The 26,122-nt window shown below is 57.3% G+C and overlaps 1 protein-coding gene across 1 annotated transcript in view; it reads right to left on the reverse strand.

Moving 5' to 3' along the window:
• The window catches only part of KCNQ4 (potassium voltage-gated channel subfamily Q member 4), a 55,162-nt gene extending 29,351 nt beyond the window's left edge, over positions 1–25,811 (reverse strand). The window contains exon 1 of the mRNA XM_087446180.1: positions 25,246–25,811. Coding sequence (XP_087302306.1) covers positions 25,246–25,559 — 314 coding nt within the window. The 5' untranslated portion in view covers positions 25,560–25,811. The remainder of the gene's footprint in view (positions 1–25,245) is intronic.
• Between the last annotated feature and the right edge of the window lie 311 nt (positions 25,812–26,122).

Consider the following 26,122-nt stretch of genomic DNA (forward strand, 5'->3'; position numbering starts at 1 on the left):
GGCCAGTCTTCCTCACCAAAAAAAAAAAAAAAAGTAGAAAGAAAAGTATACTAGGTTGTCCAAAGCTATAAGGCCAGGACCTGAACCCAAGTCCACCTGGATCACTGAACCGTACTACCTCTCTGGGCCTCAGTTTCCCTGTCTGCAACATGAGGTGGGGGACGTCAGTCTCATGACTCTGCAATAGTAGGGCAGAAGGGACAGAGTCAGCCGTGAGCTCAGTTCCAGATTCTCTGGGGATGTCCCTGGAAAGACAGATGCTGGGAGGCTGGAGAGATGGGGATATGGGGTGGGGCGGGGGGTGCGTGTCGTATAGCACAAAAGAGGTTATTGCCTAACCTCTCTCTGGTTATTGCCACATTCACTTAAGAAATGTTAATTTCCATCTACACTCAGCCAGGTTTATTATAAGGCCAGAAATGAATAACCCAGACCCCCAAGAAATTAACGAGTATAACACAGCAGTGACAAGATGGAAGAAGTGATGACAGTGTGCCCAGAGGATTGGGGGGGGCCCAAGATGGCTTTAGCAGAGCCAAAGTGCAGGGATCAGTGAAGACTTGTTGGAGGAGGAGACGAGGACAGGGGTGGGGGCGCCCCAAGCAGAGGAAGCAAGATGTGCAAGCAACAGAGATGTGGGAGCCTGCAGGCAGCCCAGGGCGCCCAGCAGTTCTGGATGGCGTGGGCCTAAAGTGAAGGGGCAGCGGAGAAATCAGGGGCCACAGCGGCACCCTCAGGCATTATGAACGTTATCCTAAAGGCAATGCGGAGCATTGAAGAGTATTAAGAGAAGGAATGACACGGTCTGATTTGTATTTCAGGACCACCACTCCAGGGCAGTGTGGAGCATGGACTAGAGGAGGAGAGACTGACCAGGAAAGCAGTAGAAAGCTCCACAATCATTCCGATGAGAGATGCTGGTGGCAGCACTAAAGAGAAGTGGATGGCCTGGAGAAAGTTTTAGGAAGTCGGTGATTAATTGGACATGGGGACAATGAGGAAGAATCACTCTTATATTTCTGGTTTAGGCACTAGATGGATGAAGGTGCCATGAGTGAACTGAGATGGGAGACCTCAAAGGAGGAGTAGGTGTGGGGGTGATGAGTTCCATTTGGGACATGTTGGGAGGGCTGTGGACACTGGGCACACAGTGGGTATGAAGACAGACTTGAGCCGGAAATACGGATTTGGCGGACATTGGGGTAGAGGTGGTGACTGAGGTCATGGGAGTGGCTAAGCAGTCCAGAGAGCATGTGGCTAATTCAGAGGAGGACCCAATGGATCCCCAGAGGCACAGAGGGAGGAGAGACCTTCCACCCAGACGAGGAAGGAGCAGCCAGCGAGATGGGAGGGAACCCAGAAGAGAGAGGCGGCAGAGATGCCAAGCGAAGGAAGTGTTTCAGGAAGGAGGGAGTGGACGACAGTGTCAAATGCTGCCAAGAGGTCAAGCGAGATAAGCCTGAAAAATTTCCACTGGATTTGGTGACAAGTTGGTCACTGGGCACTTTGATAAGGGCAGCCTCAGAGGGAGGGGAGGAACGGAGCAGCCCCAGATCTGGTGAGAAGGGCGGAGGGGCGGAGAGGAAGTGGAGACAGTGAGTGTAGGTTTAAGTATTTAAAGAAGTTTGACTGTAGAGCAGACGCCGAGACCAGTAGCTGGAGAAGGCTACAGAGCACAGGGAATGGTTTGTTTGGGTTTTTTTAAGATGAGAGAGCCAGAGTGGACGGAGCCAGGAGAGAGAGAGAAGTTGAAGCTGCAGGAGAGAGAGAGGGAGTGATCAAAGGAATGAAGTCCCCAGGGCAGCTGGGAGGCTGGGATCCAAAGCAGGGGGGCTGGTGCTGAGCAGAAAGGACCCTGCCAGCTGCCATGGTGACATGCGGGAAGGGAGAGAGACCAAGTGGGAGGGGACGTTGGGGGACAGGGGAGGCCAGAGAGCTCCCACTGGGGGCTTCGACTTCCTCTGTGAAGAGGAAGCTAGTCGGCTTCTCAGAGGTGGGGAGCAGGGGGAAAGAGCCAGTGTGGAGGATAGCAGAGGGAACTGACCAGGCCCTGGGAGGGGTCCCAGGGGAACACAGGACCACGACCCTCAACAGTGAGGATGGGAGGAAAGATTCAGATCATCATAGGTGCTTCACACGTGCATTCTTGATTTTGTTTGTTTGTTTTTAATGCTTGATGGTCCTGAAGGAGGAAGCAGCTTGTGTGGGATGAGGGGCCACCCCCACTCCCCCCGCCCCAGCAGGCCAAAGTCAACGCAGATCCAGGCCTTGCCCCTTCCTTCCTCCTAGGCCTTCTTCCCTCTTCTCTCTTTCCAGTGTCCCTCCTCCCAGACGGAGCCCTGCCAGTGTCTGCCGCCTGCCTGGCCACCAGCTGGCTCCCTCATTTCTGCATCTGGCCTTGGGAGTGTGTGACCCCTTCCTCGCCCCCTAGACCAGAACTCCAAAGGCAAGCTTCTGTCTTCCCTCAGCTGGGGGACCCTGGGCCAGTCTGTCCTCATTCAGCCAAGGTTCCTCGAGGGCAGAGGCCATGACCTGCCACCTTCCAGCAGAAAAGGGCTTCTTAAACCCCAAACCAGAGTTGATACTGAAGAAGAGACTTCAGCTAGACCTGAGAGGCACTTCCTGACAGGGGGCTACCGTGTGGCTCCTCTGGGGAGAGGGGGCTCTTACTTTCTCTTTCACGGAGATCAAGGGGAGGGCCAGTCAGCTAGGCCTCAGAGTGAGGCTCTTTCCAAGAATCCTCAGGGGCTGGGACGAGAAGTTTCCCCTGATCCAGCGATTCTAAATATGGCAAAGGGAGCAAAAGCACGTGACCCAGGGCTCCACACCAGGGCTGCTGCTGCCACAGCCGCTGTTTCCCTGGGCCAGAGGCCTGCGCTAGCACTCCGGGCTAGGGCTAGGGCTGAGGTCTCCACGGAGCCTAGGTTTCCCTCTGCACAACATGAAGGTGGGGGACAAGCCAACGATGGCTAAAGTCCCTTCAGCCTTATGACTCTCCACAGCAGGGTGGAATGGAGAGGGCTGGCCCTCAGCTCAGTTCCAGATTCTTTGAGGATGTCTCTGGAGGAACAGCAGTTGTCAGAACATAGTGCAAACTATGAAAAAAATGCCCCCTCATGGAGGACCAATTAGAAAAGGTATTCCCTTTAGCTTGAAGAATTATAAAAAGCTGACCCCTCTAGATGGCCCGGTTGGAAACAGGCGGCCCTTGCTCCGGGCTGACCCACCCCAAGCACAGGCCGGAGTTCATTTCCATCCTTTGCACTGCGCAGGATGCACAAGGATGGGTGGCAGCCCTGGGGATGGCCCTGACAGCCACTGCAGCCCTGGAAGGGCCAATCCTATGTGGTACTGCATGACTCCATGCCCCTCTCCTGGCAACCACTGATTCATCTAGAGCTGGACACTGACCCAAGAAAGGTCCCGCCATAGGTTGGGCTGAACCGATCACACTGTCTTTCTCAGGGATGGAACCAAGAACCAGAGAGGAAAGTTGGCAGAGAGAAGTGGAGATGAGACTGCGGTTCCAGAATCTCCTCTCCCTTTCTCTACTCCACGAAACCCAGATGTGCTCCCTGCCATGAGGCCTCTATGAAATTCCCCTTCCTTGCAGTAGGTGTCCTCCACTTCCACATGCCAATTTTTCTTGAGCTAGTGTGAAGAGTCTCAGTCCCACCAGAATACGGAAGGCAGCATCTTCTGGACAAGGTGTATTAATGAGTCACAGCCTCGTCCTCTGCCCCCTGAACCAGCTCCAAACCCTCCCACTTGTTCTCACTGCTTCCCTTTGCCATGCCAGCCGGACCACCTGGTGCACCCGGTAAGCAGGCTGAGCAACATGTCAACAGGAGCCAAGGGTCAGAACTAGGAGGGCACAGGGGCCATCCATCTGCTCAGGGCCGCCAGGCAGCGCTGATTCCTCAAATGAACGGAGTGTGGGCTCCCAAGCAGGAGGCCAGCGAAGTGAAAGCACACTAAGGGGTGGAACACAGGCAGTCGGAGTCTGGAAACTTGAACAAGACGGCCAAGGGAAACCTTCCCCTGGTTCCACCTGAGCAGCTAGCTCCATGTGGATTTGGGTGACTCAGTTTTACATGCTGGGCCTGGCATAAGATTTCATTTGGACAAAGAGTTTTGCTGGTTTTTTAAAAGGGGTGAAATCCACCAACTTGAGGGCTCAGGCCCAAGTCCCTCAGCACGGTTGCAAGGAAGGCCCTTACCCACCCCACCGCCTCACTCTCCACCACTCAGTGCCCAGCCTGGCACTTGATACTCCCTTGTCATAGCTCTGTTCCCCCATAACAGCAAGCAGGGATTTTTTTTTCCCTCTCCACCTTTGTTCTTGCTGTGTCTGCCCCTCCTCCAGCCTAGCTGGGTTAGGTGGGAGCCTCCATCCTATGCTCCTTTAATCCCCCATCCCCATCTCTATGCTCACCTCCATCATGGCCTGCCTACTCCTACAGACCAAGGGCTGGCTGAGTCCTGTCCTTTTCACGTTGAATGCCCTTTGCCCAACTCAGAACAGGTGCTGAGGAAAAACTTCCTGAGAGAAGGGACAACCTCATCACTGGACCTCTGACTGGCACCACCCATCTCCCCGGGGTGCAGATGCCCTGCTGGCCCCTCCTGGCTCCACACCTCCATCCTGCAGGAGGGACAGGAGGGAACCAGGGCAGGCAGCAACTCCCAGGAACCACACAGACCAGAGCCACAGAGCACGCACTCACTCACTCACCAATTCATGCGTTCATTTGGTAAGTCTTTACTGAGTGCTCGCCGTGGGCCAGGCACAAAGACAGACAATGTCCCTGCCTGCAGGGAGCTTACATCTCGTGGGAGAGATGAATACTGAATGAGCAAGTAAAGGTTCAAAATGCCAGATGATGAGGGAGAAATATTAAGTGGGAAAGAGAAACAAGGAACACTGGTATGGGAGTCAAGGGCTATCTTACAGAACGTGGTCAGGGAAAGCAGCTTTGAGAGGTGACATTTGAGCAGAGATATGAAGGAGTGAGCCTTGCAGGTTTCTGGGAGCCGAGGGAAAAGCAAGTGCAAAAGACCTGAGCCAGAGGGTACCTGGTATGTTCCAGAACCATTAAGAAAGAGTGCTCCCAGAGTGGAGTGAGCAAGGGGGAGAGCAGCAGGTGGCGAGGGCAGATGCAGTAGAGGTGGGAAGCAGATCATCTACTGGCTATTGTGAGGATTTGGGCTTTTAATCCAAGTGAGATGGGGTGTTTTGAGCAGGGAGTAACATGATCTGACTTATGTTTGCAAAAGATCACACAGGCTGCTGAGTGGGGCACAGACTATGGTGCGGTGAGGGGCTGGGGGGAGGGAGCAACGGCATTTGCCCCAACATGAGCTGGAAGCTAATGATATATAATCCAAACAAGAGATGGTGGTGGCAAGGGGTGATCAGATACTGATGATATTTTGGCACTGGAAGATCCCTTAGAGTCAATCAATCCTCGCATTTATAGATGGGAAACCGAGTCCTAGAGAGGGGCATGACCTACCCATGATCACACAGTAGATCAGAGGCAGAGCCGGGCTCGGCACCCAGATTTCCCGATTCCTAAGGTAACGTTCTTTTGATTTCTCCTCTCTCTGTAGAAGGACCCAGGTACCTGCCCCCTCACCCCCATCTCAAAAATTCCCTGATCCTGCCTCAGGCTGGGGCCTGCCCCTGCCCTTCCTGCTGTATGTGACAGGCTGGCACTGAGTTCAAGGACTGCCCAGGCCTCCAGCTACTTGAGCCTGGCAGGGTCAGGGTCACCTCTAAGGAACCTTCTGTCCTCTGAATCAGCAGAATCTTTGCAAAGGGGGAAGGGGGAGGGAGAGAACAGTCCAGAACAGGGGAAAGAGCTTAGTCCCCACCACTTGGTTATCAGCACTCTCGGTGCAGAGAGGGCACCAAGAGCTGACAGGGTGGAACAGGAGCTTGGGGAGGGCCAGGCCCCCTGGGGAGCACAGGCTCCAAGACTGAGCCCAGCCTGGGAGTTCTGCAGACTCAGCCATTGAGGATCCCACCTAGTGGGAGGTTAGGGGGCATGATGGGGAGGAGTGTTTCAACGCCTTTGCTGCTAATAAGCAAAGCAGCATGCAAATTCACAGGCCACACCTGGGGCAGTTGGTTGCAGCTGCCCAGAGAGCCTTGCTCCCTGTGGGAACACCAAATCCAGGACCAGCCAGACCGAATCCAGCAAGACTGACTCTAATGGGCCTTGACAGCTGGGAAAGGTTTGCTGTGTGACCTTGGGCCAGAAGTGCAACTTCTCTGGGCCTGTTCCACAGCCAATGTGGAAAAGTGGTTAGGAGGGTCTTAGGCTGGAAGCTGGAAGCCCATCTGTGACATCTTCTCAGTTTCCTCGGCCTTTAAATGGGAGAGGCTGCCCAGCTTGTGGTTCTGACTGATTCAGAGTCCTCTAAAAGGCAACAGTCTGCTTGGTGGCTCTAAGAGAGGTGTCAGGGGTGGGGAGCAGAAGGGGAGGCACAGGGGTGTGGACAGAGCTGGGAACCTGGGTCCATGGGCTCTCTCTACCCTGACTCTGCCATCACTCAGCTGAGGAGTTGGGAAGCTGTCTCTTGAGTCTGTTTAGTCCTCAGCGAGAGGAAGGGGTTGAGTAAAGGTCTCTGAGGGCCCTATTTTTTGCTGATCCCTCTGAGACTCGTGATTTCAGCTTCCCGAATGGGAAATGAGGCCCCAGACAGCTCCTGAAGCTGCCATTCCTGAGGCACTTTGAGTCTGGAGAAGGGTCTTTTACATTTCATTTGCATGATGCTCCTGTGCATGGAAAGTCTGGAGGGACCTCCTTCCACTTCCAAAACTCCTCCGTGAATGACTAATGATAGCAAGGAGGAGTTAGGGTAGACAAAAGCAGAACTTCCAGGAGCTCACTAACCACAGAAAGGATGCTGGAGGTCAGGGGAAGGGGACAAATTGTATCTCTGGTCCTAACACCGCCTTCTCTTCTGAGGAAGACAGAACCCTACACGTATCAGAACCAAAAGGGGGGGCTTGAATTCAGCTTTGACAGTGACCCTTGCCAGGCTCAAGAATTCAGCCTTGGTTGCATGTGAACTGCCCCTCTCTGGGACTCAGTTTCTCCATCTCTCTAATGGGGCCAATGATCCCTGGTGTGGCAGTGTGGAGGCAAGGTCTGGCCCGGATGAACCTGGCGCTGAGGGGTTGCAGAAAGGCTCGGGTTCACTTCGGGACACAGAGGCGGTTGACACGAGGCGGGGCTCCTCGAGAGAGGGAGGGGTTCCTGGGAAGGCGGGCCCGTGGGCGACTCCTCCCCTGGCACGGCCCTCCGCCCCCTTCCCCCGCAGGGGCCCCCTCCTCTCCCACGAAGGCGCCGCCGTTCCGCGCTCTGGGGTCCCGGGCTGGCCCGCCGTCTCGGCGCGGGGCGGGGCATCCTGGAGGGGGCGGGGCGCGGCGGTGGGCGGGGCTCCAGGCCGCCCGGGAGGGGCGGGGCTTCGCCGACACCGGCACAGCGCGCGGGAGGGGCGGGGGGCGGCGCTGCAGCTCCGGTTACCTCCCTGCGGCCTCCACCGCCCGGCCGGCTTCTTTTTCCGTTTCCAAATTAACAATTGAAAACGCTGCGGCCTGAAAGGCGAGCAGCGGGCCAAGCGGAAAGTGTGAAGGTGCCGCCGCGTCCCCGAGGACGGGGGCGGAGAGGGGGACGCGACACCCTGACTGCCCGGGGTTGGCCCACCCGCGGACGCCGGGTGCGGGGACTGAGCGCCCCAGGACCCAGAGGTGCCAAGGCCACCACGTCGGGTTCTGGCCTGATCCGGCCCCTGGTACTGCCCTGGCCAGTGTCGCAGGACCCAGTGCCCAGGCTCGGTGTGGTGCCAGCCCCCAAGGGGGCTGAAGAGGGAGGGACTAGGGCTGGGTTACTACTCTTGAGGCTGAGTGGGAGGAGGGGCAGGTGCCAGGCAGCACCCTCACAGCACCGTCCTTAAGGGCTCCCAGAGTCAGGTAGGTTGGCGTGGAACCTCGAGAAAGTCATTTCACCTTACTGAGACTCAGTTTCCTCATCTGGAAAATGGGGAGGGAAGATACACCGACCGTAGAGAGCTGGTTGTGAGGAATAAATTAAACGAGAAGATGCAGAAAGCTGGCCCACAGTGAGCACAATAGCGGCTCTTATTATCTTGTATTGATAATGATGATATTGAGTCCTTGGCACCCCTCCACCTCCACCCACAGCCAATGGAGCTATCCACTAATGAGGACTACCAGAGTTGACTGCTCTTTCCCTCCCCTCACTTCCTCTGGGCCTCCCCAAAGCCCCACTTGACAGATAAAGAAACTGAGGCCAGGAAGGTCTTTTAAGGGGCTCAAAGTCATATGTGAGTGAAAAGAACTAGGGCCTAAGCCCAGGTCCTAACCCCCAACCTGGGCCCGTCTTATGGAGACCGGTGGTCCCTGGGGTCAGGACCCCCCTCCTCAGTGTTGTGAGAGATGGGTGCTGATACCAGGGCAGCTGGAACAAATGAGTGGGTAATGGAGAGAGTCCTCGCTCCCAGACATCCAAGGGCATGGACTAGAGAGCCAGAGAGTGGACACCAGGGAAAGATACAGTTTCTGGTCCCCCAAGCCCCTGTAATGTAAGCTCCATGAATGCAGCAATTTTATTTATCATGTTCACCACTATCTCTCCCACACCTAGAACAGGGCTTGGTACTTTGCAGGTTTTCAATAAATATTTGTTGAGTGAATGAATGAATGAATGAATGGTCCCCTCTTACAAAGCTGTGGTCTCCCGCCCTGCCGTCTACGTGAAGTGATCTACTTTGGGGAAGGGGACTTGGGGTGAGGTGCCCCTCTCCCCAGCATGGAGACCCAGGGCAATGGAATGCTGGGAGAAGGAGACAAGAACTGAGACAGAGTAAAGGAGGAAAAAGGAGAAGAGGTTCCAGAAGGCAGAGTTGGGATCACCTCTTTCTTCCTAGCTGGTCAATTCCCACTCCTGTCCAGCCCACTCTGCCCACTCCCCCTCCCTCCAGCTGCCTCTTCACTGACTCCACCATGATTCCAACTCTACCCCCAATCCCCACCCCCAATCCACCTAGCTTGCAGTCTGAGTGCCCCTCCCCCATTTATAATCATACGATGGCTCCTTACTGTTCACAGCCTAAAACCCAAGCTCCTCAGCCCCGAGCTTGAGGCTGTACACACACTAAGCAGCAGCCACACTCCACCCCCCATACCCTGTACATTTCCACCTTGGTGACTTCTGTGCTCTCTCCTCTCCTTGGGATGTCTCCACTTCCTTCCCAAGAATCTCTGATCTGCTTTGGGGAGAAATGTTCCCCCAGCCCCTCGTTGGGACTCCTGGCCCCCTCTGGGCACCCCAGGACCCCCTTGTGTTGAGGCTGTTCCTCCCTCTGCCCATCCCCACCACCAGCACCTATTAGGATCCATCCACAAGGGCAAGGCCAGTTCTAACTCCCCCACATGCCCTAGGCTGACCAAGTAGATGCTCAGACAGTATCTAGGAGGGAATAGGAAGACCCCGGCCGGTCACCAGGGCCTTGAGCATCAGTGAGTTGGGGTTTTCCCACTGTCCTGTGAAGCTCCAGAGTTCTGAGTTAGGGCGTCTTGGGGTTGCTGCAGAGGTGGAGGGGTGGGGGAGAGGGCCAATCCAAGACCATCCCAGACACTTGTGGGGCTGGGAAACAGTACAAATAGAGGGGCTGGCCCTGTGGCGTAGTGGTTAAGTTCAGTGCACTTGGCTTTGGCAGCCCGGGTTCGTGGGTTTGGATCCCGGGCGCACACCTATAACATTTGTCAGCCATGCTGTGGCAGCAACCCACATACAAAATAGAGGAAGATTGGCACAGATGTTAGCTCAGGGCTAATCTTCCTCAGCCAAAAAAAAAAAAAAAAAAAGAGTACAAATGGAGACCCACATACTATAAGTCTAAATATTTTAAAGTTTAAATCAAGCTAACAAGCTATAAATTAAAAATTTGTTCTTGGGCTGGCCCCATGGCTTAGCGGTTAAGTGCGCGTGCTCTGCTGCTGGCGGCCCGGGTTCAGATCCCAGGTGTGCCCTGACACACCGCTTCTCCGGCCATGCTGAGGCCGTGTCCCACATACAGCAACTAGAAGGATGTGCAGCTATGACATACAACTATCTACTGGGGCTTTGGGGGGAAAAGTAAATAAATAAATAAATAAAATTATTAAAAAAATAATTTGTTCTAGACTTCCTGACACATATATCTTCATAACGATCTGGAAGGCCAGGTTTGAATTTAAAATTGTGGACTCCTTGGAGTCCCATCTTGGAATCTGGCAGGGAAGGGACAGGCAGCCCCTGCTACCCTCTGGGTCCCAGCCCACGGTGTGCCCTCTTCTCTTCCCACACTGGACTCATCTCTCACCAGGAGGGGCCGTGGGTATGCTCCTGTGGCTGCCCCAGGAGCCATCTGCATTGTTCTTCCAGGCTCTGTCTACACTGGCTGCAGAGAGCTGCCCTTGGGTCTAGGGGTGCTCACACAACGGTGGCCCTTGGGTTGGTGAACCGGGAAAGAGGCCTGTGCAAGCTCTGGAAGCATGGGATCTGGCCAGGGAACTCCAGGGTTACCCGGCATGTGTTCCAGAATAAGGACGGCCGTGTGCAGGCCCCGGGCTGATGGTATGCGGGGCCATGCAGGCCAAGTGGGCAGAATTCTGGGCCCCCACCATCAGCTCCACCCAGAGTGGCCCTGCTTTGATGGGTTTTATATACTGCACCTCTTTGTCACATTTCACTTAAAGAACCAGATCTACTGCTTAAAACAGTTTGCAGAGCAGTAATCTAGACCCTTCCCTCCTTCTAAACACAACGGAAGTTGAGGTTTCGGGGTACCAGGGACTATAGTCATGCAGCAGGTTAGAGCAAATTCAGGGCTCAGTCCCAGGCTTCTGCCTCCTGCCCAGGCCTTGGCCTCCATGAGCACATTTCTGATCAGTGAGACTCGGTGCCTCCAACAGACGGGCCATTGGGAGGTGGTGAGAGCCCAGTCCCTGCTGGGGTTCCAGCAGGCCTGCTGCTGGGGCCTCCTGCCTTGACAGGGGGCTGGACCCTCAACTCAGGTCACCCAGCTCCGGAGTGGATTGAGAGGCCGGGCCAGGCGGAGAAGGAGAGGGAGTCCTGGTATAAATAACCACGGGGGGCCGGGATGTTTGGGCCCGTCTCCTGGGTGACTGCTGTGTTTACCGCCCAGCAAGGGGGGGCATGGCCCACACATTTGCCTCCCTGACTTGTAGCCAAATTTCTCCAGGAAGGGGTGGCCCAGGATTAGCCCCAAACACTCCATCTCTGCACCCCTATCAGATCCTCCCCCTCACTCTGCCCCAACATGGGCCCTAAACCTTCCTGACATTGCCCCCATCCTTCACCCCAAATGCTGCACAGCACTGCATCTCCATCAGCCCCAAATGCCCCAGCATATGCCCCCTTATGTCCCAACTCTGCTCAGATAGTGGGAGGGTAGGGAGCATGAGCAGGGGAAGGCCCCAAGCAGAGGAGCTGGGTGTGTGCCAGGGATCTGAGCTGGGGCCTCTGGGCATGGGGACAGGGACAAGCCTCTCCCACGGCCCTGGCCAAGACCGAGGGAGGGCTGCAGCCCCCGGATTAGGACAGTGCAAATCCCTCTCCCAGCCTGGGGCCCACCCCATGCCTGTCATGTGCAGGGCATTAGATGGCCAGACCCCATTGTGGGAGGGGCTGACAGGGGCCCTCTAGGTCATGCCATTGCCAGTTCCTCTCCCCAGCCTGCCAGGCCAAGAGAAAAACCCTTGATGCAGGAGGGCAAGTGGGAAGGCCCCCTTCCCCGTGGGGCAGCAGCTGCAGCCTGGCCCGGGGTTGGTGTGAGCTGAGTAAGAGCCTGCAGGCCAGCCATGCGTGCCGCGCGCACAGACACACACACACATACACAGTGCCCAGCCGACTGCTGGGTCTTGCTTGGGACATCAGCTAATTTTCACTGAGAGCAGAGGCTCAAAAGTGGGGCTGTGTCCACCAGGGGTCCTAGACAGGTGCTTGGACACCTAGGCTCCAGCCCCATATCAGCCACTTCTCAGCTGAATGACCCTGGACAAGTCATTTCCCCTTTCTAAGCCTTGGTGTAAAATAGTGTAATAATATCTTCCTCCAGGGATGTTATGAGAATTCAGTGGGATTCATTGAACAAACATTAATTAAGCCCCACGATAGGCCAGGCATACCTTAAAGTGTTTGTGGACCATCAGGCGGGAGAGGGGACCTCCTTCATGGCACAAGGTAGAGGCCGAGGCTCTGAGATGTGAAGACCTGAGCCCAGGCCAGCTCTGCCAAAAGGTTTTCACTGTTACTTATTGTTGTTGGGATAATTGAGATGCTTGGGCTGACCCTGGGCTCAGTTCTGGGTTCCACCACTGACCTAAGTTTAGTCCATGCCCTCTTCTGGGCCTCAGTTTCCCCTTCAGTAGAATGAGGGGACTGGGTAAGAATAGTGATTTCCACACCCTACTGAGCTGAGAGAAAGGGAGGAACAAGGAGCTGGAGGAGCCTGAGCCACCCAGCTCTGCCGCTTTCTCAGGGCACCCCATCATTAGCTGGGCCAAATCCCTGGGTACTCCCAGGGGGCTGTTCTAAGGCCACTGTCCTGGGGACCCCCACACACCCCAAGCCCACATCCCCAGGCCCCCTTTGCAGACCGCCTCAGGGCTGGCACCAGCCCCTTCTGTTCCAAGGCCTCCCCCAACTCAGCCACACACACCTTCCCCGAGGCTGGGCTTTGCATAAGTAGCAGAACTTTCCCTACAGGCAAAGTCCTAGGGCTTCAGGCCAGGTCTGGCCAGGCCCTGGCAGGGTCAGTGGGCAGCTCCAGAGGAGCCGCTCAGGGGGCTGGGCTGGGAGGGGAAGGCAGAGGGAAAAGGGGCCAAGTGTATGGCATCTCTGGGGCTCCCTGCAGGAGTCTTCCCCCCACCATCCTCCCTGCCAGACTGGAGAGGTGTTTCTAAATACCAATCTGCCATGGCACTCCGGTCTTCAGCTCCTTGCTGAACTCAGTCTCCTCCAGGAAGTCGCTGTTCCTCAGCCTGGCATTCTCAGCCCGGCCTTGCTCATGTCCCCGCCTCTTCTCTGCATACCTCCTGCCCGATCCAGGCTCCCACTCTCCTGACCTCTTGCAGTCTTTGCAAATGCCATGTTCAGCCTCTCCTCTGGGCTCTGCCTATGCTAGTCCCTGCGCCTAAAATGCTGTTCCCTGATCCTCTGTGCCTGGTTGACTCTCACTCCTAACTCACGTTTCAGGTCTCAACTTCTTCCTCTGGGAAGCCTCCCCAGCCACACCGTTTGGGGCTGGGTTTGGCCCCTCCATGCTGGGCTCCCCCAGGACTCATCTGCCAGCCTGCTGGCCCATCTCCCCCAGGGAGCAGGGGAGGGGCTGATTCACTGCTCTGTCCCAGCATCTGGGACAGGGCCTGGCCCGGAGGGACTGTAGTGACAGCTTCCCAAAGGAGACAGCGGGAAGGAAGGGATGAGTCCGCAGTGTAGAACTGGGGGGTGGGGGGAATGAGGCCTTGAACTTCAAGGCTCAACTGATCCTCATGCCGCCTCCCAGCAGGCCAGCCCATCAGGGCCAGTTAGCACAATGTGGCGGGTAAGATCCCAGCCTCTCGAGCTGGATGTCTGGGGTTTGAATCCAGGCAAGTTACTAAACCTCTCTGTGCCTCCGCCGCCTCATCTGAAAAATGGGCATAACAACAGTACCGACCTCCAGGGGTTGCTGAGAGGAAAATGTGAGAGAACCACGGCCAGCTCTCAGAGCAGTGTCAGGCACAGGGTGAGCACTCCATAAGCATTTGCTATTATTATCTTTACTATTATTGAGAGCCACAGCAGGAGGAGAGGCTGAGACCAGAGAGGGAGGCAACTGCTGAAAGCCACCCAGCAGGAAAGTGTCTCTTGCTTTCCCCCTACCCCCCCACGTACACTGTGAGTGCCCCCCACCGCCCCCACTGCAGCCCTGCACAGCTGCTCTGCCCTCTCACACCACAGACTCCTTGCACACTCAGGCTTCAATTCCCATCCTCCTGGGCACTCACCACTTACTGGCTGTGTGACAGGGCACACACCTAACCTCTAAGCTTCGGTGTCCTCTTCTGCACAGTCGGGTAATGACAATGGCCTCCTCCCAGGGCTCTGAGAAGGACTAAATGAAGTAGTATGTGGCAAACCTCGGGCAGGATACCTGGTGTAGATTCGACTATGAATCTCATTACCATATGAAAACTCCGGCTCCTGGTGAGGGCACCGCTGTCACAGAGTGCCCCAGCCTCCAGCCTGGGCGGCGCTCTAGAGGACAGGATGCCAGTCCAATCCATATGCTCTTACAGGGCCTATTTACCACCCACCACGCCCCCCAGTGTCCCCTCCTCAGGGCTCAAACCAGTGCAGGCGAGGGTGAGACGAGTGGCCCAGGACCCAAGAGAAGAGGGAGGCTGTGGGGGGGGTATAAAGCACACACAGCCCTCTGTTCTTCACAGCACTTTGTGGTTTATGAAGCACTTGAGCAGGAGGTGGGCAGGTAGAGATGACAGCCATTCTACATAGACGGAAGCTGGAGCCTCAGAGAGGTTGAGTCACCTGCCTGGGGTCACACAGCCTTTAGGAAGCAGAAGCAGGAGCTGAACCCCAGCCTGCTGACTCCTGGTCTAGTGCTCCTTTAACTGAGGGGTGAGCCCTGATTCTGGCTGACCCTACCCCGCCAGCACACTCTTGGCAAGAGCCCTGGGCTGGTCCTCACTACCCTCCAGGGCGGGCAGGCCCTGAGGCCCAGGAGGAATAGACAGTGGAGACTGACACTCCTCCATCCCTCTAATCCTCCTGTCCCCACCCAGACTCCACCCACTTCTGGCCCCAGAGCTCGGGAGGGAGGAGGCAGGCTGGCGCCCAGACTCAGGCATTTCACGCATCGGTAAAATTTTCAAAAACACTTTAGGGACTGCATAAGGTTGTCAACTTTTTATTTTGCCAAGTAAGAACATTTTAAAAAAATTCCCAGCCCTATCATTTCATAAAAGAAAGGACATAATCTCAGGCTAAAAGACAGTCCTTTAAATGGAATAAATTTAGCTTTATGAAAAAGTCACCACGTTGTCCTTATTTCCCTTGGTTTTGCCTTAGGCCACTGAAAACCACGAGTCTGCTGACGTGTCTGGGAACCATTTGGAGCTTGGGCTGGGGAGTCACACAGGCACGGGTTCGAATCCTGGCTGCACCATGGAGGAGCTACGTCATTTGGTGCACATAATTTCCCCTCTCTGAGCCTCAGTTTCCAATCTGCAAAATGGGAACGATAATAGTGCCTGCCACGTAGGGGCACTGGAGAACTAAATGGCCTAGTGTTTGCAGAGCACCAGCTCCTGGGAAGAGATCGGTCAAGCCCTGGTTCCCAGCCAGTGGTGCCTCCTTGTCCCACCACTGCCTATGGCTCCCCCTTGCCCACAGGGCAGAGCCCACCTCCGTAGCCTGACGGTCAAGGCCCCACCTTCAGGGCCCTGGACACACCAGGCTCTGTAGGTCCTGGGGCAAAGCAGGTAGAGGAAGCGAGTCCCAGCTCAAAGCCTTTGCTCTAGCCATGTCCTCCCCCCGGAGTGCACTCAGGACAAAAATCACAAGAGCTTCCAGCTCAGCACCTGCACACAGAGGGCCCAGGGTCCTTTCTCCACTTCTCTCTAGTTGACAAAACCCTTCTCATCCTTACTACACGGCCTCAACGCCACCTTCATTCCCTGGCTCAGCAAACCTTCACTAATTACCAACCACGCACTGTGCTCAACCCCCACCACACAGAAGAGCACAGAACACATAGGGGTGGGTGAGCAGAGCTGTGGGGGCTCCAAAGGGCCCTCAATCGAGCCAGGGGTGGGGTAGGCAGAGAGTGATTCCAAGAAGAGGTGGTGCTCAAACTGGGATTTGAAGGATGAATAGGAGTTCGCTAGATGATGGGGTGGGTGGGAGAGGGGAGGGAGTTTGAGGCAGAAGAAAAACACCAGGAGCATTAAATAGCACATTTGGGGACAAGTTGCTTCTTAGTCAAGGAGCAAACGATGCTTCAGGGAGGGGGTTCCTGACTTGGGCACTGGGGGTTGGGGAGTCACTACTGGGGGGAGGAGGGTAGGTCTGCAGAGAGATGCTGAGTTTGAGGTGCCTAGGGGGTGTGGAGGTGAGGCATCCACAGGCAGCTACACAGGATGCTCCGGGACAAAACTGCAGAGGGGGAGGCTGTCATCACAGAGGTGACCCCCTACATGGCAGGAGTGCATGAGACGCCCCCCCTCATGGAAACTGTGTACAGAGAGGACGACCCACGACAGAGGCCCGAGGAGCCGCAACATTCAAGGGGCAGAGAGAGGAGGCAGAGCTGCTGACAGAACCGAGAGGGAAGAGCCAGAAAGGCAGGTTGAAGAGAGTCGAGGGAAGGTGTGTTCGAGAAGGGAGGGCCCAGCAGGCTCAGACCCTCAGAAGGCAGCATCCCAGGGAGCCACAGCCTGGGTTCCGATCCTTCCTTTACAGCCTATTAGCTATGTTGGCCTTGGGCCTCAATTCCCCTATCTGTAAAATAGGGCTAATTTATTTTTTAACAAAAAGGAGCATAAAGGGCAGGGGGGAGGGGGCTGACAACCTCGCTCCGCCTTCACTGCATCCCCAGACTGAGCCTCCCTCCCTCTGCTGGGCCACAGGTCACACTCTCCTTCCCCGTCCTCTGTCTCTCCCACCAGACGGCCACCAATCCCCAGAGGTGGGAAAATTAGATGAGTGGCTGAAATCAGGGCCGCTCCCTTCCCTCGGAGTACAGACTGGGAGGCAGCATTCTTCCAGTACAACTCCCAGTACAACTGAGGAGGGGTGTTGGAGAAGTCCCCACGTGTGCCGTGTCCTTGGGCCATCAGGTCCTTTCACCCTGCCTCGGTCTCCCCATCTGTGAAATGCAGCCGTGAGCTGCTTGAGCTCTGAGGCCCTTCTGGCTCTGATGCTCTGTGGCAGGATGAATGGAGAAAGGATGAGGATAGAGAGGCCTGTTCCGGACCTGCTGGTCCTGCCCAGGGGAGGAGGTCCCACAAGGATCTGGGTCCCCATTGTCCCCAAGATTGGTCCCTCCAGAAGAGGGTGGCAGCAGAGCCAAGAAGGGCAGGAGCAGAGGCGCTGGGATTGTGCTGACGAAGCTGTTCCTTCTCCCCTCCTTCTCTCCCTACCCCCTCCCCTCCCAGGGGAAAGCCAAGCCCAGCAAAAAATAAACCCAAAGACGGTGACCTGGATGGGCCTGAGCTCCCAGGGAGGAGCGGCAGGGAAGGAAGGGTGGAGGAGAGGCAGTCTGTCACCACCTCCCCAAAAGCCTAAGGGTACCTGATCTGATCCCTCCAGATCCCCCCAGAGTTGGGCTTAAAGGGAGCAGGCTCTATGTACTCTCCTTCCTTCATACTGTGAGGGACGGGTGCCACTTGCTTGACAGGGATAATTAGCAGAGTAAATCTTGTCCAGCCCAGCTAGACATGAGTTCCCAAGCTTTAGAAAGAGTACTCCAGGGAATCTCACTCTACCTCCTGGTTATTGGACAGTCAGTCCCTCCTGCTGTCTGACCTCCATCCTTCCTGCTTCAGTGGGTCCATTTATCTCCAGCAAGCTGTCCCCCTGTCCCACCTGCCTGACCTAGATGTCCGAGGAGTAGAGAAGAAAGTGAGCCCCAGATTTCCCTGCAGGGACTGTGAGGGCCCCTAGGTAGGAGACCCTGCTACACCCACTGTTCCCCTAATCTCTGAGAGGGAAGAAGGAAGGAATCGCTGAGCTGCAGGCTCCCTTTGCCTCCCTCAGGCGCTGCTCATGGATTCCCAGCCCAATTAGTCTGCTGCCTGGGGCTGCCCCTCCCATCCTCACCGCTCCCAGGTGCCAACCCCCAAGGGCAGGCAGATCCTGCCCTAGGGATAGAGTTGCCCAGAAAGCCTGGAGTCCTGAGGGGCTCTATGGGGGCCCCAGAGTTCTGACCAGCACCCTATTCCCAGCCCCTTGGAGCCCCAGGTAGGGGCAGGCAGCCTCCTGAGTGCTCTTCTAAGTGCTGCCCCGTCCTCTGAGGGGCCCAGGGAGAAGGTGCTGGAAGAAGAACTCCCCACCCCCCACCCTACAAAACTCGAGGTCTGAGACAACAGCTCCTCCCATGTATCCAGAGTCCCTCCAAGCCAGGCAGCCCTGAGTGGTCCACTTTCCTGTTTAGCCTCATTTTATGGAGGGGAACAGTGAGGCTCAGGGACTGGGGAGGAGTGGGGGTGGGCAACTTCCCAGGAAGTGTTGAGATCTCCAAATCTCCTTGAGAATTCCCTGTCCCCATTCCCCAGGATGCTGTGCTCAGGAGAGAGTGGGGGATTGCCCTCCTCTCCCAGGGGTCCCTGGCTGTCACCCCTGAGCATGGTGGCTCCACTTCCACCTCCCTGGGGCCAGGCTAGCTGCAGGGTTTGACAATGAGGCCCACACCTCGGCCACACACTGACACTCACACACGGACACGCTCACACCTTCAGCCAGACCTCTCTGCGAGTCCCTGGGAGAGGAGGCAGGAGAGGGGGGTGGTCAGGGCAGGCTCTCCAGCCTCCTCACTGGGCTTGCCCCTCCCCCAGGCAGGGCGCAGGCATGGTCTATCCTCTGCCTCCCCAGGCCTGGGACAGAGTCGATGCTCTTTAGGTATACTTGTCAGGTGAAGGAAGGAGAGAATCAGCAAGGGGCCGGCCCCGTGGCGCAAGCAGTTAAGTGCGCGCGCTCCGCTGCGGCAGCCCGGGATTCGCCGGTTCAGATCCTGGTCACCGACGCACCACTTGTCAGGCCATGCTGTGGCGGCGTCCCATATAAAGTGGAGGAAGATGGGCACGGATGTTAGCTCAGGGCCAGTCTTCCTCAGCAAAAAGAGGAGGATTGGCATCGGATGTTAGCTCAGTGCTGATCTTCCTCAACAAAAAAAAAAAAAAAAAAGGAGAATCAGCGAGGTCCCAGGGACTCAGGCTGGAGTCCAGGTGCCACCATTCACTAGCTGTGTGACCTTGGGCAAGTGGGTGCCGTCCCCTCACCAGCCTCACTTTCCCCAAGTGCGAAATGAGGATACACTGTGCTGCCTGATACAACGGCTGGGAGGGTTAATGAGCAGATGCGAGGAAGAGGCTCGCAGCGGGCGGGGCACATCCCCGATGCTCCTGGGCAGTCCACAAGATGCATCCTCCGGCTCCCAGTGCAGAGCCACTCACCCCGCAATCCAGGCAACACAGCTCCCACTCTTTCCTGGGCACACCGACACAGTGCCCATGCTGAGCCAAGGACAGCCGTCAAAGCTCTCCCCAGGGAGGAGAATGAGGGTGATAACAACAGATAATAGTGACGGTGATGATGACAGACAACGGCTAACGTTTGTGCCCAGCACAGCGTTGGGTGCCTTAACTCATTCAGCCCTGACAGTCCTAGAGGCGGGGATTATTATTTCCATGTTTCAGATAAGAAAACTGAAGCTCAGAGAGGTTATGTAACCTGCCCAAGGACACAGAACTGCTAAGGGTGGAACCAGAAATGAACCCACATCTGTCAGACTCGGATCCCGTGCTCTTAACCTCCTGTGGGACAGCCTCTGCAGAAATGCAAAGTTCCCCCTCTTCCTCCACTCCAGCCCCACAACTCCCACGCTAGGGATGTTAATGAGACTTGCCCCAGGTCAGACACTCAGAATTCTCTGTTGGGGGCTGGCCCCGTGGCTTAGCAGTTAAGTGCGTGTGCTCCGATGCTGGCGGCCCGGGTTCGGATCCCGGGCGCGCCGACGCACTGCTTCTCCGGTCATGCTGAGGCCGCGTCCCACATACAGCAACTAGAAGAATGTGCAACTATGACATACAACTATCTACTGGGGCTTTGGGGGAAAAATAAATAAATAAAAATTATTAAAAAAAAAAAAAAGAATTCCCTGCTGGGCCCCCCAGCGTACAAGAGGTCAGGTCAAGACCTAGCCAAAGGTACAAGAGGGCCCTGGCCAAAGACCCACATCCATGCAGGGGAGGAAGTGGGTGGGAAACCTCCAGCTGGCTGCTCCGAGTCTGGGGAGGCTCCCTGCAGCCAACTTTGGGGGCAGGGGCAGGGCCTTGGCCCGGTCTGCGGAGCCTTCCTCTCTCCCTGCTCCCCAGACAGTTTCAGCTCCCTCGACTGCCTCAGAGAACCTTAAATCAATCACTCACTCAAAGTGCTGCCCTCAGCCCAAGAATAATCGCCTCTTCAAACGCTAATAGCCCCAACGTTGTGAGAGCACAAGCTTCCACAGCAGTAGGGATTGAAGGCAGACATTCAGCAGGGCTTCCTCAATGGAAGGAATGACTGCGCTATGGAGTTGGGGTGGGGTAGCAGACAATGAGAGATCTGACCTGCTCCAGTGACCCCAAAGGAGAACTGGGGAAGGAGAGAGCAAAGTGTGTAAGGGGCAGGGAGGGGGCTAGAAGGCTGGCAGGATGGTCTCTCCACTCACCCCCTTCTTACAAAGACCAAACAAAAGGAGGGGGACTGAAAAACAGCAGCACAAAAAATTTGGGTCACACTCTGAGACTTTCCCCATCACAGGCCAAGTTCTCGGGGCATCAGTCTTCCCTATCGGCTGGGGTGAGGAAAATATTATCTGAAGTCCTGATCTGGGAGGCAGAAGGCCTGGGTTCCTGGCACATTCTACCACCGACTCGCCAGGTGTGAGCTTGGACGAGTATCTGCCCCTCTCTGCGCCTTGGTGTACCCAGCAGTACACCTCAGGGCTGGACAGAAGGATCTCGGAGGGCCCTTCAGGGGGAGCAAAGGCCAGCAACGTCCTAGGAAGCCAGCCGCCTGGCTCCCACATGGCTCTGAGGCTGCCCTCCAAGGCGGATGCACAAATACACAGAGGTAGCACCGCGGTGTGGACAGGTGAAGGGGAAAACTCAAGGAATGGGGCCAACTCTGTTCTGTCCTAGGGGCCTGGGCTGGGGCCACAGGCCCAGGTGTGTGTCTGTGAAGTCAGTGAAAAGGTAGCAGCAGCTGTCCATGAGATTTCTTTTCGTTGGATGTACGCTGCCCGTGCCTTTGTGACATCCAGGGGCATGGGCGTCCAAGCTGCAGCGAGTGCATGCGTGAGACAGACAGATGGGCGTGTAGCAGGGGGATGTGTGCTTGAGCAAAGCCGTGTACAACACAAGTGTGATTGCACTGCGTGAAGCTGGGCAGTTTCCACTCAATTCTACAAAATCCTGCCACTGCCTAGCCCCTGCGCCTGGGTGCTGGGGACAGAGAGACAAATCACACAGGAGTGTGGCTCCTGAGGAGCCTGGGGTTGGGGTGCTGCCTGAAGCTGAGGTTCAGGAGAAGGACAGCTCTGGGCCAGACCCAGCACTGGGCTGAGCCTCCTCCACACTAACTGGGTGACCTCTCCTGAGCCTCAGTTTCCCCATTTGTCAAATGAGGAGGATGACAGCCCCCGCCTCACCAGGCTGTTGAAGGACACAGTGAGGGTGGTTTATAGAGTGCTGAGCACAGCACCGGCATCTAGCTGATGCTCCACGCATGATCAGAAATTTCAGGTCAAACTCCAAGAGCCACAGCAGGTGGCCGCAGGGAGCAGGGGAGGTCCTGGACAGGCAGTCAAGAGACTTTGGGTCTGGTCCTGCATCTGCCACAGATTTACCCTGTGACTTGGGTCTCCGGAGCCTCAGTTTTCTTATAAGCAAAATGGGGCCGTCAAAATGTGAGGACGCACCTCGGAGGACGCCTGAGGGCTCTGGGTACACTTTACTAGGATTATTTCCAATCCAGGTGACATTCTTTCTCAGATGGTCGGGGTGGGAGTTCAGCGGGCTCCAGGGTTAGGAGTCTGAAGGCCCCAGGAGCTGCCGCCACCTCCTTCCTTCCCTATTCCCACAGCTTCTGACCCCAGGGACCAGGCTGCCAGAAGATGTTTACAGAGCGTAAACCTTTACATAGAGAAAGTTCGCTGGGCAGCTGAGGGCTGGGAGCAACAGAGTGGTGCAGGGAGGATGGGGGGAGATGAGGCTCTCCTCTGGACCAGCCCCTTCCGGCCCTCTGACTTCAAAAGCGAGGCCAGGGTGGCCTGTGAGAGGGTGCAGTAAGGAGGTGAGCATTCCCCTCAAAGGATCAAAAAGTGGGATGGGCAGTAATGTGTTCTCAAAATTCAGAGAGCAGGGGCTGTGAAGGGTTGAATGCTTACATAAGGGACCGGGGGCAGGGAGGGGGCTAGGGCCTAGGGCCTAAAGAGAAGAAGGAGAGCTCGGAGAGGTGCCAACAGTTCCTCATTCTGGATCTCAACACAGAGAAGATGGGAATCAGCCATTTCTACTTCCCAGAGGCCGCAGCTCCGGCAGGAGAGGTGGATCTCGCTTTGTCCTCTGGGCACTCTCCCACACCTCGGTGCCAGAAAAGGTGCCGGTTCTGCGTGGGGACTTGGCTGGCAGGTGTGAGGGAGGTGTCTCCTGGGGTGAATGGACTCGGCTCCCCCCAATTCCCTCCTTCCTGAGCCCTTCCCTTCCATGCTTTTCTGCTGGGGCCCCTCCTACCAGGGCCGGAGTCTCTAGAAAGGGGGTCCTAGCTAACTGTGCACATGGGACTTTCCTCACTTGGGCTGCCTCTGAGGGCCATTGGGGAGCGGGGGAAGGATTTGACTAAAAGCGCAGCAGTAGGGCTAGAAGTCCGATAGCAGGAAGCACTTCCTGGCTTACCCAAGACTCCGCAGTGACTAAGAAACCCCACATCTGGAGCTCTTCAAGAACAGGAGAGGCCTCCTGTGAGGCCCCCTCCGCAGCCCCAATAATAACATCCATCCTCCATGCTTCAAGAGGCCCTGCAGCTCACCAAGCTCTTTCTGACCTATTACCTCACCCAGGAGGGAGGCACATGAGGTTGGGATTTCTACCCACTTTGACAGCCTACAGCTCTAAAGCTCAGAGATCAACCCAAGATCACACAGCACACAAGAGGTGGGGATCCTGCCCCCACAGCCCCCTCTGACCTCTAAGGTGGATGACCAATTCCCTGAAATCTTTAAACATCTGGAGGTTTTCATGCTGCATCTCCCTCCCCAGAGCTCCTGAGAGATGCCTCTGCCCTGGCTCCTGGGGACAAGTGGTCAGAACAAGCTTGCCCCTGGCCAGGGCACTCCTGGCATCCAGAAAGGGCAGGATGTGGGGCAAAGATACCACCGGATTTAGCTCCTGGAAAGGAAGGAGATGTCCTTCCAGAGAAGGCGAAGACAGTGGCCGGCCAAGGGACACGAGGTGGGTCCTTCACCTCCAGTGACCCTTGTGGGGGCTGAGAGGCCAGGCCTGGTGACTAAGGACACCACCTCAGAGCCCTATTGGCTTCCTCAGGCCCAGCCTTGCCTTGGAAAAGTCATCTCCCAAGAAGAGCCCATGGAGGATGCAGCTGCTCTCTGTGGAGTGTCTCACTCCTGGGCACCCCAGGCTGCAGTGTGGGCAAGGGCACCACTCAATTAGCAGTCCCCTGCCCCTCACCCCAACTCCACCATCCCTGGTACCCCAGCATGGAAACTTCCTCACTCCAACAGCCCTCTCTGCAGCAAAAAATGTTCATCCCAGGCCCTCCCAGGGGGCACTGGGGGCTGGGCTCCTCCTAACCGTTGACCCTGACCCTAAGCCTGACCTCACATCCTGAGCAATTTCAACTCTCGGCCCCCGTCCCAGCCCAGCCAGAGTCTCCACACAAAGTCGAGGCTGCACCCCCAGGAGCCTCATGGCTGAGAAAGTTCTCTTCTTCTACTCTCCAGCGGCTCTTTTACCAGCATTTCTTCTCCTTCACCTCTGAAATTCTGCGGGCCCACTGAGGACAGGGCAAAGTCTCGCAAGCAAGCACCAGAGGTCACGCAGGAAGACAGACCAAAAGACAGGCAGAAACAAACAAATAGAAGAAGAGTGAGACAGTCAGGTGGACAGGCGGATAGACAGGTGGTCAGACAGGCACACAGATAACTGGACAGGCCAAGAGAGGGATGGAAACAGAGAAGCAGAAGGACTGTCGGACAGTTAGACAGAGAAATGAACAGACAGGATGACTCACACACAGGTGGAAACTCAGTTGGGCAGAGGGACAGTGAGACAAACAGAAGGACTGTCAGACGGTCAGGTGGACAGGCAAGGGGACCACCCAGGAGACCCCAAGACCAGAGGGTCCTCTCTGCAGGCAGCAAGAAGAGATTAACAGTGGCACATTTTCCAGGGAACAGAGGTCTCTCTCGGGCACCTCTGAACGTCCCAGCGCCAGGCCGAGCCCTTCAACTGATAGCCGCCCGGCCTCTCAAGTTCCCCGCTGGGCCAGGCCATCCCCCAAGACTGAGCTCTCAGCTGCCAAAATTCACTCTTTACATCCAAGAAGGGTCAGTGTTTTTGAAAGTTGCAGGAGCCTGGGGAAGGGGAGGAACCCCCCCCCCCCCCCCCGCAGCGGCAGTGTTTCTAAACCTACCCCTCTCCTCTTTCTTTTTCCCTTGGGGTGTCCAGACCAGGCCTGGTGCAGTGGCCAGCGAGCTGGGCAAGCTAACCGGCCCACCCGGCAGGACAGGCAGGGCAGCCGCTGCTGCCCCTGGGAAGTTGAGGGTGGAGGGGAAGACTGAGTGAAGACTCAGAGAAGTCAGACAGCACACACGAGTGTCAGGGCCCAGGTGCCTCACCCGGACCCCCAAACACCTACAATCGGGGGCCAGTCCTGGGCTGGGGTGGAGGCTGTCCCCGGAGAGGCGCATCTGCAAGGGAAGCCCAGGTGGGAGCCCACTGTAGCTACAGAGCTGGGGAGAAGGTGAGAGAAAGCGTGTGGGGGGAGACAGACGTGAGAAAGAGAAAAGGGGAGCCCCACTTGAGTGGCTCCAGACTGCAGAGAGGATGGGGACAAGCAGCTGGGTGTGGGGAGTACCGGGAACAGAGGAGCAGGGGTTGGAGATCAGATGGATATAAGTTGAGGCGGGAGGTCGGAAGCGAGGTCAAGCAGGGGTCAGGATTTGGACATGGGGCTTAGGCTTAGGCTGGGGGGATCAGAAATCGGGCTCAGGCCTGGGAGGAGAGAGATGAGGGTCGGTGGCGGAGATGGGGTACAGGAGGCGGAGCCAGGGCGGGGCGCCGTCCCGGGGGAGCCCGGGCTCCGGCAGGGGCCGCGCGGGGCGGGAGCGCGGGGGCGCGGCGCAGACGCGGGGTCGCAAACTCACATGAAGACGTGGTAGATGAAGGCCCAGCCGCGGGGTCGCTCCAGCACGTTGTAGACCCAGTTCTGCAGGCGGCGGTAGCGCTTGTGCGCGGCCGAGGAGCGCTGGCCGCAGGCGGAGCCCGAGCCCGAGCCCGGCCCAGGGAGGGGCGCGCCCGGCGGCAGGGGGCTGCCCAGGAGGCCGAGGCGGCGCGGGGAGCCGCCCCCGCCCGCCTCGCCCTGCTCGCTTTGCACGGCTGTGAGCGCCACCAGCTCGGCGCGGGGGGCGTCCCCGGACGGGGGGGCCAGGCCAAGGCGGCGCGGGGGGGGCTCGGCCATGGGCGGCGCCGGGCGGGGGGGCCGGGGCCCGGGTACGCTCCGGGGTGGGGGCGCGCAGGGCGCTCAGCGGCGCATGGCTCGGACCCGGGGCCGGCGGGGCGGCCCGGGGCGGGCGCGGGCGGCGGGGGCTAGGGCCCGGGCCGGGGCCGCGCCGGGGCCGGGGGCGGACGCTCGGAGCCTGGGGGCCGCCGGAGCCCGCACTGACCGCCCGCTTCCCCGGCGACTGGGGCGGCTCTTTCCGACTCCAACTCTCTTATTACGCGCTCCATGCCGCTCGCCTTTCCACCTGCCGCGGGCGCGCTGCTCACATGTCACCCTCCCCCGCCCCGCCCCTCCCCCGCCCGCCCCGCGGTCGCCTTCCCAAATCGGGAGGGAGCGAGCGCGGCCGGGCGGAGGGAGGGGACGCGCGGAGAAGGCGGCGGGCAGGGCATACCGGCCGCGCGGGCCGCCGAGTTGGTGCCGGGACTGGACCGCGTGGCGGCGGCCCCCGGGGACAGCGCACGGGGCCGGGAGGCTGGCCTGGTGCCAGTGGCGTGCACGGCTGCGTGGGGCTGTGTAGACCC

Source organism: Ceratotherium simum, chromosome 22 (assembly GCF_057802395.1).
Source record: "Ceratotherium simum simum isolate JZ-2026a chromosome 22, ASM5780239v1, whole genome shotgun sequence".
Taxonomy (NCBI): Eukaryota; Metazoa; Chordata; class Mammalia; order Perissodactyla; family Rhinocerotidae; genus Ceratotherium; species Ceratotherium simum.